The sequence below is a fragment of the Garra rufa genome, unplaced genomic scaffold (genome assembly GCF_049309525.1).
Source record: "Garra rufa unplaced genomic scaffold, GarRuf1.0 hap1_unplaced_563, whole genome shotgun sequence".
Lineage (NCBI taxonomy): Eukaryota > Metazoa > Chordata > Actinopteri > Cypriniformes > Cyprinidae > Garra > Garra rufa.
This window is the reverse complement of record NW_027394829.1, coordinates 1,319-13,350: the sequence shown is the minus strand read 5'-3', so window position 1 is coordinate 13,350 and position 12,032 is coordinate 1,319. Positions and strand designations below refer to the sequence as shown.

Below are 12,032 nucleotides of genomic sequence, written 5' to 3'. Positions count from 1 at the left end.
CATCCACTTTATATTTCCCAGGTGTGTGTACCAGCGCGGTATTTCAGAAGAAGATCCCAGATGGAGCGTCTTGAATATGGATCCACTCCTGATGTGGGTTCATCCAAAAACACCACTTTAGCACCACCAACAAAAGCCATGGCGACGGAAAGCTTCCTCTGCATACCACCTACATAAGAAGACAATATCATCTTGTCATACCTCACAAATCTCAGTCAATTCAGACCTTTTACTCAAATGTTTGGCAGAATAAACAGAATTGAGTTCGGTCTGCCCAGGAAAGGAATGTTAAAGAGGCATTTATGATTTAACCTGACAAGTTTTGTGCCTCCTCGTTCCTTTTGTGAGGGAGACCGAGATCTTCCAGCATATTTTCCACCTCTAGCTGGGCCTCAGGTAATGGCCGACCCTTCAGTAGAGAGTAAAACAAGATGTGCTCTGCTACCGTCATACTGGAGAAGAAAGAGAGATCAAAACACATCAGCATTCTGACAGATTTCACTTTAGCAGGTGTATCAACATCCTTCAAAGAGAAACCACATGAGGGGTTTACGAACTGGTGAAAGATGATGTTATGTTGGGGGCACATTCCCAGAGATTTACGAATGGCATCCATATCAGTTCGGATGTCTTTCCCATAAATATGCGCTGTGCCAGAAGTGGGAGGAAACATGCCGGTGAGAATAGACCTGTGGGAAAGAGGAGAAAACTTACATGACATTTCCATAGATAAACAAAGATCCATTTTCACTTGGTTTGGGATACATACATGGTAGTGGTTTTTCCTGCACCGTTGTGGCCAAGGAAAGCAGTGATCTGACCTTCGTAGAAAGTGATACTCAAACCATCCACAGCAGGTCTAGAGCTGCCGCTGAACATCTTATACAGGTTTTCCACACAAACTCCAACCACCAAACCCGACGGCTCAGGCTCGAAAAACAGCCGCCCTGAGGACAAGAATCAGAAATTGGAGAGTTATTAAAGTACAAAAACAGATATCTGAGATTGTTATTAAATCCAATAATATCAGGATATTTACCGATGCATAGTAATTGTATGAAGATATTACAAATATATTAAATAAACAGAATATACTAAATCTCTATAATAAATTCAATGTTTAATCATAATAATATAATTAAATAAAAATAAATAAATATATACAATGAAAACAAATAAATAAATAGAATATACTAAACATATAAATAAAAAGTCCATTTAATACCTAAAGACAAATATATTAAAAAAAATATAAAACAAATTAAAAAAAATAAAATAAAATTATATATATATATATATATATATATAGTATTTTTTTAGCAATTTCTAAATCATTTCTATATATTTGTCTATATTGAAATTACTTAAATTTTATAATTTAAGTAATTTCTAAATTCTTAGTAATTCTTAGTAATTATGTATCCATCCTATAAATATAAACAAACAATTTACAATTTAATAAATAAAATAAACAATTTAATAAAAATAAATAAAATATAATATTTATTAAAATTATTATAATCATAATCATATAAAATATTAAATAAAATTTAACTAAAATATAGTGTACACATATACAATAAATATATTAAATATAGTTTATAATAACTATATAACAAATATAATATGCATAATAATATAATAAAATAAAAATATACACTAATAATAAATATATAAAATTAAAACAAATACATAAGTATACAAATTAAAAAGGCATATAAACAATTCAATAAAAAAATTCATGAAATATACATATACCAAAAAACTGTGTATACATATAAAATAAATATAGTAAATATAGATTCAAATTTACAGCAAATATAATATGCAAAATAATATAACAAAATGAAATTATCTAATTATAAAATTCAAAATATATAAAATAAAATATTACATTTATTAGACATTGATATATAAAATATCTAATATATATGTAAAATTCAACTAAAATACTGTGTATACAGTATGAAATAAATTATAAATTATATTATAATAAAATAATAATACAATTACTTTTATATTATAAAACATAATGCAATATTAAACTAACATGTGTGTGTACGGTATAAAGTAAATGATAAATTAAATTATTAAAACAAATGTACTCTTTGTGTGTGTATAACAATAAAACTAATTCTATAAAATAAAATTGACTTGTGTGTGTATATATATATATATATATATATATATATATATATATATATATCTAAAATAAAATAAAGAAAAAATTAAATATATTTAAAAATAAATAATAGTACTATAATACTAGAAAAGTAATACTTAAACATATGGATAGAATAAATAAATACAATATATTAAATAAATCTAATAATTATAATAATATGTATAATAAAAATAATAATAATATACTAAAATACATATATACAAAAATAAATATATAAAATAAAATAAATATATAAAATAATCAATTTAGTACACACACAATAAAATAATTTAGTACACACACACACACACACACATACATATTGACTTATTTGTATATATATTAGAGACAGATTATTTATTAAAAAATAAAATAAATAATATAGTAAATATATAAAACAATAACAAAATGTATTTATATCTATATAATAAATGAACATATATATAGAGCGAGAGAGAGAGAGAAAGAGAAAGACAGAGAGAGAAATATTGACATAACTGTATAAATTATATACAAAATATATTATAAATAAAATAAATAATTAATGCCGAGCAAAAGATTAATTTAATCACAATTAATCGCATTCAAAATATTTTGTTTTTGTTTAATATGTTTGCGATTAATCTTTTGCCCGGCATTATAAATAATATATTAGATTTATTAAATAAATGAAAAAGAGAGGAACAACAAAAATACCATTTATTTAAATATATACAATAAAAATATATTAAATATAAGCCCTGAAGTAATAATTATTTCATTTGAAACCATGGCTACCATGGTCAATTTTTGTTAGAAAACAGTGATTCGTGAGGCGAAAGGAATGTCATTGTCACAGTGATGGAATAAACATCTCTAACATCTCTAATATCCATTAACCTGCAATAAGACAAACAGAAACCTGCATTCCAACCTGCCAGCCAAGCAAACAGACACAAGGCCACCAGGTTCCCACAAAGGGCACAGAGGTGTGTGTGTTTGTGCATGGTGTGAGATTATACTTGTGTACATGTGTGCTCGTGCACACATGCCTGGCGCCACCTTATACAGTGCGCTTGAACTTAAGACAGAGCGCTGGCAAGTGCTAATGGATAACGCCAGCGAAACTAAAACTGCAGTAATTACTCCCATGGGGCTCCATCAGTTCAAAGCCAAGAAACCTGCTGGATGCCTGCGCTCTAGTCAAGCAGATAAGCCTGGTTAGCTCTTTGAAAACATCTGATGGGATCTGTTCCAGGCGTAAGAAGAGAAACACCACCTTCCAGTTTGGTGTAATAGATTCCTTTACAAAATACTGTAGAATGAAAGGTTTCCCCTGATAGATCATAAAGCCCACTGGATCACCGCCATTTCAAAATGAAATATTCACCTACTTCACCCAAATATACAGTGCTTTGCGAAATTATTCATCCCCCTTCATTTTTATTTTCATGTTTTGTTATGTTGCAGCCTAGTGTTAAACTGCTTTAAATCATCCCCCCCCCCCCCACATAAGTTTACACTTCATACACCGTAATGACAAAGTACAAAACAGATTTGTGACTTTGCAAATTTATTAAAAATGAAACACTGAAATAAGTAAATTGCATAAGTATTCACTCAACTTAACTCAACTTATACTTAACTCAGTACTTACCTTTGAAGCACCTTTACAGCCTCAAGTCTTTTTGGGTATGATGCGACAAGCTTTGCACATCTGCATTTGGCAATTATCTGCCATTCTTCTCCTCACCTCTTCACCTCTCAAGCTCTGTCAGCTTGGATGGGCCACTCAAGGACATTCACAGAGGTGTCTATAAGCCAATCTTGCTGTGTGCTTAGGGTCATTGTCCTGTTGGAAGGTGAACCTTCTGCCCAGTCTGAGGTTCCGAATACTCTGCACAGGGTTTCATCAAGGCAATCTCAAACTTTGGCGCACTGAGCTTTTCTTGTACTCTGACGAGTTCCTCAGTCCCTGCCAGTGAAAAACATCCCCAAAGCATGAGGCTGCTACCAGCACACTTTACTTTTGGGATGGTACTCTGCAATTGATGAACAGTGCTTGGTTTCCTTCAAACATTCTGCTTGGAATTGAGGTTCACCAGACCAGAGAATCTTGTTTCTTACAGTCAGAGGGTCCTTTAGCTGTTTTTCTTTTGCAAATTCCAAGTCGGTTTTCATGTGTCTTCACTGAGGAGAGGATTGAGTTTGGCCACACCACCATAAAGACCGGATTGGCGGAGTGTTTAAGTGATGTTTGTCCTCCTGTAAGTTTCTTCCAACTGCATATATGATCATGGAGCTCAACTGGAGTGACCATCAGCTTCTTGGTCAGTAGTATAACCAAGCCCTTCTCCATCAATTGCTCAGTTTGGCCAGGAGGCCAGCTCTAGGAAGAATCCTAGTTGTTCCAAGCATCTTGCATTATGGATAATAGATTCTACATGCTTCTTTGAACCTTCAACGCAGCTAAATTTATTTCTGAACTCTTTCCCAGATCTGTGCCTTGACATGAGCCTGTTTCTGAGCTCAGGGCTTGGTTTTTGCACTGATATGCATTTTCAACTGTTAGACCTTTTCTGAGAGGTGTGTGTCTTTCCAAATTACACTAATTCAAATGAATTTGCAACAATTTAACTCAAAGTGTAGTAACAACTACAAGCAATATGAGTGCTCCTGAGCTAAATTCCAAGTGTCCCAGAAAAAGGTATGAATAATGGAATCATTTCAGCTCTTTTATTTGTAATAAATTGGCAAAGTTGTTACAAACCTGTTTTGTGCTTTGTCATTATGGTGTATGGAGTGTAGATTTATGTGGGGGGAAAAAAGTAATTTAAAGCAGTTTAACATGCAACCTAACAAAATAAAAAAAAATGAAGGGGTATGAATACTTATGCAAGGCACTGTATTTGAGTTTACAAGTGAAAAGATGTCTTTCTCCATTTCTGTCACCTGTTGGGAGTTTTGTTTCCTTTCCACTGTCACCTTTGGTTTGCTCAGTAACGTTATCAATTTGGTGGCACTGACACTATCAGATGAGAACAAACTTTTAACTAAATTGAGCTGAATAATGACACTATTGTCTTCTGTAGAGCTGCTTAATAGCTGAATCAAAGTTATTACATAATTGAAGAATTTCACAACATAAATAGTTATTCAACAGAGTTAAATTAACACTGAACTGACTCGAACTGAATAAGCTGCTTAACAGCAGAATTTGGATTTGCTTCATATTTGATGACGTTTGCATCACTGATTCCTGTTGTTTTCCTGTTTATTACTGTGAAGCTGCTTTGAAACCATTTGCATATATTGAAGAAACATTGAAGGTTATAAATATAATATTTAAGTAACTGGAACATTTAATTAACTGATTTGTATACAAATGACTAAACTACACTCAATTAAGATTTATTAATAATAAAGTTACAATTACATAATAATATTTCTTCTCCAATTCAATTGTTGAAATATAAACATTTAAATGGTGGCTGCCATAAAAAAACTTGACTTATTTTATTTATTTAAACATAATTTAAACCAATTTAAACACTGAATAACAGTAAAAATGATAATAAATATGTTAAATGGTACATATATTTAGCAAAATGCTCCTCTCATTCACTAACGAGTTTATGGTCACCGAATATGTTTTTTCTGAGGTAAACGTGACATCACGTGACACTGTTTACAAGCTGTTATTATTGATGTATGGTATGGATTTCGGCAGGTTGTATTCTTTTTTTTAACATACCTCCAAATGTTTAGTCACGTTTATTTTGTGCTAAAGCTAGTATTAAAGCGGAGGAGATGATCAGTTTACATGCGTTTTATGCCGCTTCTCTTGAACTGAGGCACAATCTGAGTCACTCCACATTAAACAGCACCGAAACAGTATTTATTGTTTGAATTCTCTAATAAAATGCACAGAATTTGAAATCTGAGACTTTGTTTCATACCAAAAGTAACAAAGCACAAAGCTTATTGCTATTCATTGGATGGGAGTTGTGCTTAAAAGTTCCCTTCATTAACTAAAAACAGGCTAGACTAATCGATTCTTGTGATTTAGGAATCAATATTGTTTTGTAAAAATCATCAATTAAAATTGAGAAATCAATATTTTTCAATATTTTCAATTTAAACTACCTTAGGCTCGTTTAAGTTGTGTTTTTCTCAATAGCTTTTACAACACACCTGATGAGTCTGTGCTTATGCTCTTACTGGTCATCTCCTCTTCCTCAGGAACCTTTTGTTCTTTCTCTTTCTCTAGTTTTTCCCGTACGTCTCCATGTTTGCAGGACCCTGGTGGCTCTGGAGGTTTTTCGGGTGCTGTGTGATTCTTGGCCTGTTCATCAGAGTGGTTCACCAGATTATCAAAAGCAGGTTTCTCCACTGCTGGCTTTCCAGGAACTGTGTAAGAAAGATTAGTTGATCAAAAAAAGCTGATGCTGTCACTTATACTAAGCCAAGAAGTCACTCACCTTGTTTTAGAGGCTCAGGTCGGTTTAACCAGTAAGAAGGCAGTATTGGAAAGTAAAAAGGCCGACCAATACCATACTGGCCTGATGATAAACACAAGTCATGTCATTTGCGATCCTCTTTATTTTTATTATCAAATAAACCTAAACATACAGTAGTTTACCTGGGAAGACATTATCAAGATACCATGCGAGAACACCATAAAGGACTGTATCTAGTACCATCATGATAATCGAGGTGATAAAGGAGAACTCGTCCCCTTCCAAAAGGCTGGTTTGAATGTTATCCCACTGTAGACCGAGACCCTGCTCCTCGTAACGAGACAGGTACTCCGTCCCAAAGCCAAAAGCCACCTGGGACATCAAACTCTGATGCACAAAAACTATTTTAGATGCAGAATATAACACAGTTGGAGTTCTTAAAGCAACACCAAGTAACTTTTCCCTCAACGCTCCCCTACAGGTTGGAAGCGGAATTGTCCATTACCGCTGTCGTAAATAATTTAGCCTACCGTCGCGTCACATGCACGTTATTTGTTTGGAGGCTATCCAGGACCGGCTTTGGAAATAACGATGTCCAGTGACAAGGTAGAGTATGTTGTATGACTTTATAAAAGTATGAAAACCTTTTGTGAAGCCTGCCGTAAAGCAAGTCGCATTTGTAGTCTCATTTGAACTACAAAACCGCGACCCGACGACCCAAACTTACATAGTGCTGTTATGGCCGATAGAGGGTCGCAAAGCGAATACGAAAGTGCTGTTTCACCCTGTTATGAGTTGATGAACCACTGACACGAGTTCGGAAACATTATTTTAAGGTAAAAACAACTCTTTAGTGTTGACAATTCCGCTTCCAACCTGTAGAGTGAGCGTTGAGGGAAAAGTTACTTAGTGTTGCTTTAATGAAATGTATAACCGTAATAAGAGAATCTATAGGGATCTGTTATCATGTGACATACCGCCATGATTTTCATATCTTTGGTGATGCGGTCCTGCCAGGCGAAGCAGACTATGTGCGGCAGGTACAGAGTGAAGTAGATGATTCCACTGCAGGCTGCCGCCAGATTAGCCTTGTTGAAAAAAACACTCATGAGGAAGCACTGCATGATGGTTGCTGTGGTGAAAGTGAGCAGGAATAGGAAGAGGATGATGGGATTGCTGTAGTTCAGCACTTTTCCTCCCTGTGAGAAAACAAAGATCTTCTTTTATATTCTTTACAAGTAATTTAAAATGTAAAAACGTTGGCTTATTGACAAAGCCCCATACTGATCTACCCTTCTGCTGGTTTTGAAAGCTTGCTATTGCTGGCTGTTTTTTCTTACTGAAACTATAAACTATATATTGGCTTTGTCAAGCCAACTTCAAAGTCAAACTCTAGTCTTCAAACTCTAGTCTTAGGATCCTTCAGAATTCATTCTAATATGTTGATCTGCTAATGTTGAAAACAGTTGGGCTGCCTAATATTTTTGTGAAAACTGTGATACTTATTTTCAGGATTCTTTGATGAATGGAAAGATAAAAAGAACAGCATCTATTTGAAATAGAAATCTTTTGAAGGGTGTCTAAACTAGTACATAATCAGATGTCATTTATGATGGTCACCACAAGAGGTCAGTATAATAATCTCAAACTAGAAATGTATATTTTGCTCACACTGTAGCTGAGAACCATTTTAAGTAATACTTTTGAGGAGGTGGTGAAAGTTCATGGATCACTTTTTTTAGAACTGGAACCAACAACCTTTGGTTATTTAACCACTATTCTGCTGGGGGAAAAAACACTGGTTTACTGCTTTTGGTGGTCTGTCTTGCTGGTTTTAGGGGGTATTTGGACACCATCTCATACCATGATAATAAGAGTAAGCAGAGCTGTGCTGGAGGCCATCATGAAGAAGGTATCAATGAACCATGTGCACCAGAGCACACGGTTAGTGACACCCATTGCCTTCAGAGTCTCTTTCAACCTCATCTCCTTCTCCAGCACAATGCTCTTCACCGTCATAGAAACAGAATAGACCCAGGCCAACACCATGAAGATCGGAAAACAGCGGTTCAGGGTGAGCATGAAGCTGTAGCATGTGTTGTCAGTGAGGGAAAGAAAATTATGAGAATTAGAAGAGAATTCATTAGAGAAGACTGATGATTAATCATAAACTAATTTATGTGCCTAAAACATGGATGCATCATGCAACAATATTCAAATTCTGTCAGATACAGTGAGAGAAAAAATTATTTGATCCCCTGTTGATTTTGTAGATTATTTGACCCCCTATCAATCAGCAAAATTTCTGGCTTCCAGGTGTCTTTTATACAGGTAATGATCTGAGATTAGGAGAACTCGTAATCTTAGGAAGTGCTCGTAATCTTAGCTTGTTACCTGTATAAAAGACACATGTCCACAGAAGCAATCAATCAATCAGATTCCAAACACTCCACCATGGCCAAGACCAAAGAGCGGTCCAAGGAGATTTTAAACCTACACAAGGTTGGAATGGTTTACAAGACCATCACCAAGCAGCTTGGTGAGAAGGTGACAACAGTTGGTGCAATTATTCGCAAATGGAAGAAACACAAAATAACTGTCACTCTCCCTTGGTCTGGGGCTCCATGCAAGATCTCACCTTGTGGAGTTTCAGTGATCATGAAAATGGTGAGGAATCAGCCCAGAACTACACAGAGAGGATCTTGTCAATGATCTCAAGGCAGCTGGGACCATAGTCACCAGCAAAACAATTGGTAACACTACGCCATAAAGGTCTGAAATCCTGCACACCTCGGAAGGCCCCCCTGCTCAAGAAAGCACATGTACAGGCCCAATGAACATCTGAATGATTCAGAAGAGTACTGGGTGTTTGATAAGACCAACATCAAGCTCTTTGGCATCAACTTAACTCGCTGTGTTTGAAGGAGGAGGAATGCTGCCTATGACCCCAAGAAAACCATCCCCACTGTCAAACATAGAAGTGGAAACATGCTTTGGGGGTGTTTTTCTGCTAAGGGGACAGGACAACTACACAGCATCAAAGGGACAATAAACGGGACCATGTACCATCAAATTTTGGGTGAGAGCCTCCTTCCCTCAGCCAGAGCATTAATAATGGGTCGTGGATGGGTATTCCAGCATAACAAAGACCCAAAACACATGGCCAAGGCAACAAAGAAGTGGCTCAAGAAAAAGCACATTAAGATCCTGGAGTGGCCTAGCCAGTCTCCAGAACTCAGCCTCGAAACCTTAATAGCCGCTTTTCCACTGTCGGGCCAGTGCGAGCCAGTGCTTAGAGCGTGCCGGGCGGGGCTAATGGCCTCGAGTCGCAAGCACCAGGGCCAAAAGTAAGCTGCGTTTCCACTATCGAGCCAGTAGCCTCGCTGCGCAAACCTAAAGCCCGCCCTTTACGCACCTCCTTGGATCAAACGTCACGAAACCCCTCCCCTTTCAGCGGGGAGATTGAAAGTAAGTCACCGTAGTGTGATTATCGAACGAAGACAGCTGAAGCGGCTGTTTGTTTGCTCCTTTCGGTGTTTTCTTCGTGGAAGATGAGGCAGCGAAACCAAGATGCGAAGACAGAGGCTCAGCGGCGTTTACACCGAAAGCTTATATTAGCTGCAAGGCGAAAAAGAACAATACAGGGACGTGGAAGCCGGATACAGCGAATGCAGAAACGCCTTGTAATGTTGGTGATGTCTGTTCTGATGCAAGAAGTGCTTTGCAACAGTTGTTTATGCAGCAGCAATATTTGTAATATATTACATTAATAAATCACTTGAAAAGAAGCGTTGTTTTTATGACCTACACACAAATCTTTCGTCTAACTTGGTATTACATTAAACAAAATGTTGCACATTATCTACACACTACTGCAAAAAATAACTACACATTTGTACCTCTAGTATAATTTTTTATGCCTTTATTTAGGTACAGATACAGGTACAGTGTATGTTATGTTATCAAGGTGTGTTGGTGAATTTTTGTTGGGGTTTTTGGACGATGTAAATAAACTTATACATCAGATCTCATTTTTATGGGATCTTATTTGCATTTGTACAAAATTTTATTTTTATCACGTCTTCGTTTCTGCAGACGCCGTCAAACTGGCGTTGTATATTGTCCTCGGCCCAAATGCTTAGAAGAGCCCTGTATTAGTAACTTCTTACCGCAGACACACTCCGCCTTTCACTTTGACCACGCCTCAAGCCCCAGCTGGCCCGCTTTGGCCCAAGGTTTTCGTAGGGCCGAAAAACCCGGGCCATTGGCCCTGAGGAAGCACCGACGAGGCACGATCAGGCCCCGGAAGTGACAGTGGAAACGCGACTGGCCCTGGCACGCACTAGCACGCCCGCTTTTGGCCCGACAGTGGAAACGCGGCTAATGACTTTGAGGGGATCTGCAAAGAGGTGTGTGAGATGTGTGCAAACCTGGTGGCCAACTACAAGAAACGTCTTACCTCTGTGATTGTCATTAAGGGTTTTGCCACCGAGTACTAAGTCATGTTTTCGAAGGGGTCAAATACTTATTTCACCCATTAAAATGTCTCTGATTGTTCAAATAAACCTACCATTAAAATTATAGACTGATCATTTCCTTGTCAGTGGGAAAACATACAAAATCAGCAGGGGATCAAATATTTTTTCCCTCACTGTACCAATATGCTCCTGATATGTGTGATACTCACAGATCATCCACATAGCAGGGATAGGGCATCTGCTGCAGGTAGACTCCCAAAGGCCATTCCTTCCCTGTGTGGGTCTTTATTATTCCATGTTCTATCATGTCCTGCAAGTAGGCAAATCCTCCCCATATGTACCGCAGATCATCCATGGGATCAGCCCTAGGCCCTGGATCCCAGTATCTGATCATAGGAGAGAAAATACAATGGAATAAAGGCAAGAAAATTGAGATCTGAGGAATGGCTCAGCAGTAGATACAGACAGACCTGTCTTTGATCTTGTTTGTTCGCTCCACGACATCAATGTCCATGCGGATCTTGAATTTAACATGAGGGGGCACCTTGGTGGTCCAGGAGTACATGTCAACAAATACAAGCCCTGCCCAAAACTTGCTCTCCCCAAGAAGGTCCAACGCTCGGTAGGTCAACTGGTCTTCATCAGAGATGGCGGAGAATTTGTCCAGGACTAGACACTGTAAATACAGGGGACATATAAGTGATTGTATTTATAACCCCATGAACCTAATGGAAAATTACTAATGAGATCACGTTCAGCGCCCAGACTGTCAAACTGAATCCGATCAAGCCGTTCCACTGTTTTAGATCTGCATCAGAATTCAGCACAACAATCCGAAAAGACTTAATTGAATTGTTTTCTGTTAATTTGTTTTGAGCTTGGCATAAGATGGTCTATTTGAGATCTTTGAGACATTGTTCTCCATGTGGCCGGTATGCGCTGCCATAAACC

General features: G+C 37.0%; 1 protein-coding gene across 1 annotated transcript; it reads right to left on the bottom strand.

The window, feature by feature from the left end:
• Nucleotides 1–31: 31 nt before the first annotated feature.
• LOC141317251 (retinal-specific phospholipid-transporting ATPase ABCA4) lies at nt 32–11,757 on the bottom strand (the record flags this gene model as incomplete). The annotated part of the gene is made up of 11 exons (XM_073833013.1): nt 32–169; nt 313–452; nt 558–689; nt 770–947; nt 6,338–6,553; nt 6,625–6,705; nt 6,786–6,990; nt 7,581–7,802; nt 8,467–8,689; nt 11,291–11,467; nt 11,552–11,757. Coding segments are annotated over 11 exons (1,918 nt in total), but the record flags the coding sequence as incomplete, so codon positions are not given.
• Between the last annotated feature and the right edge of the window lie 275 nt (nt 11,758–12,032).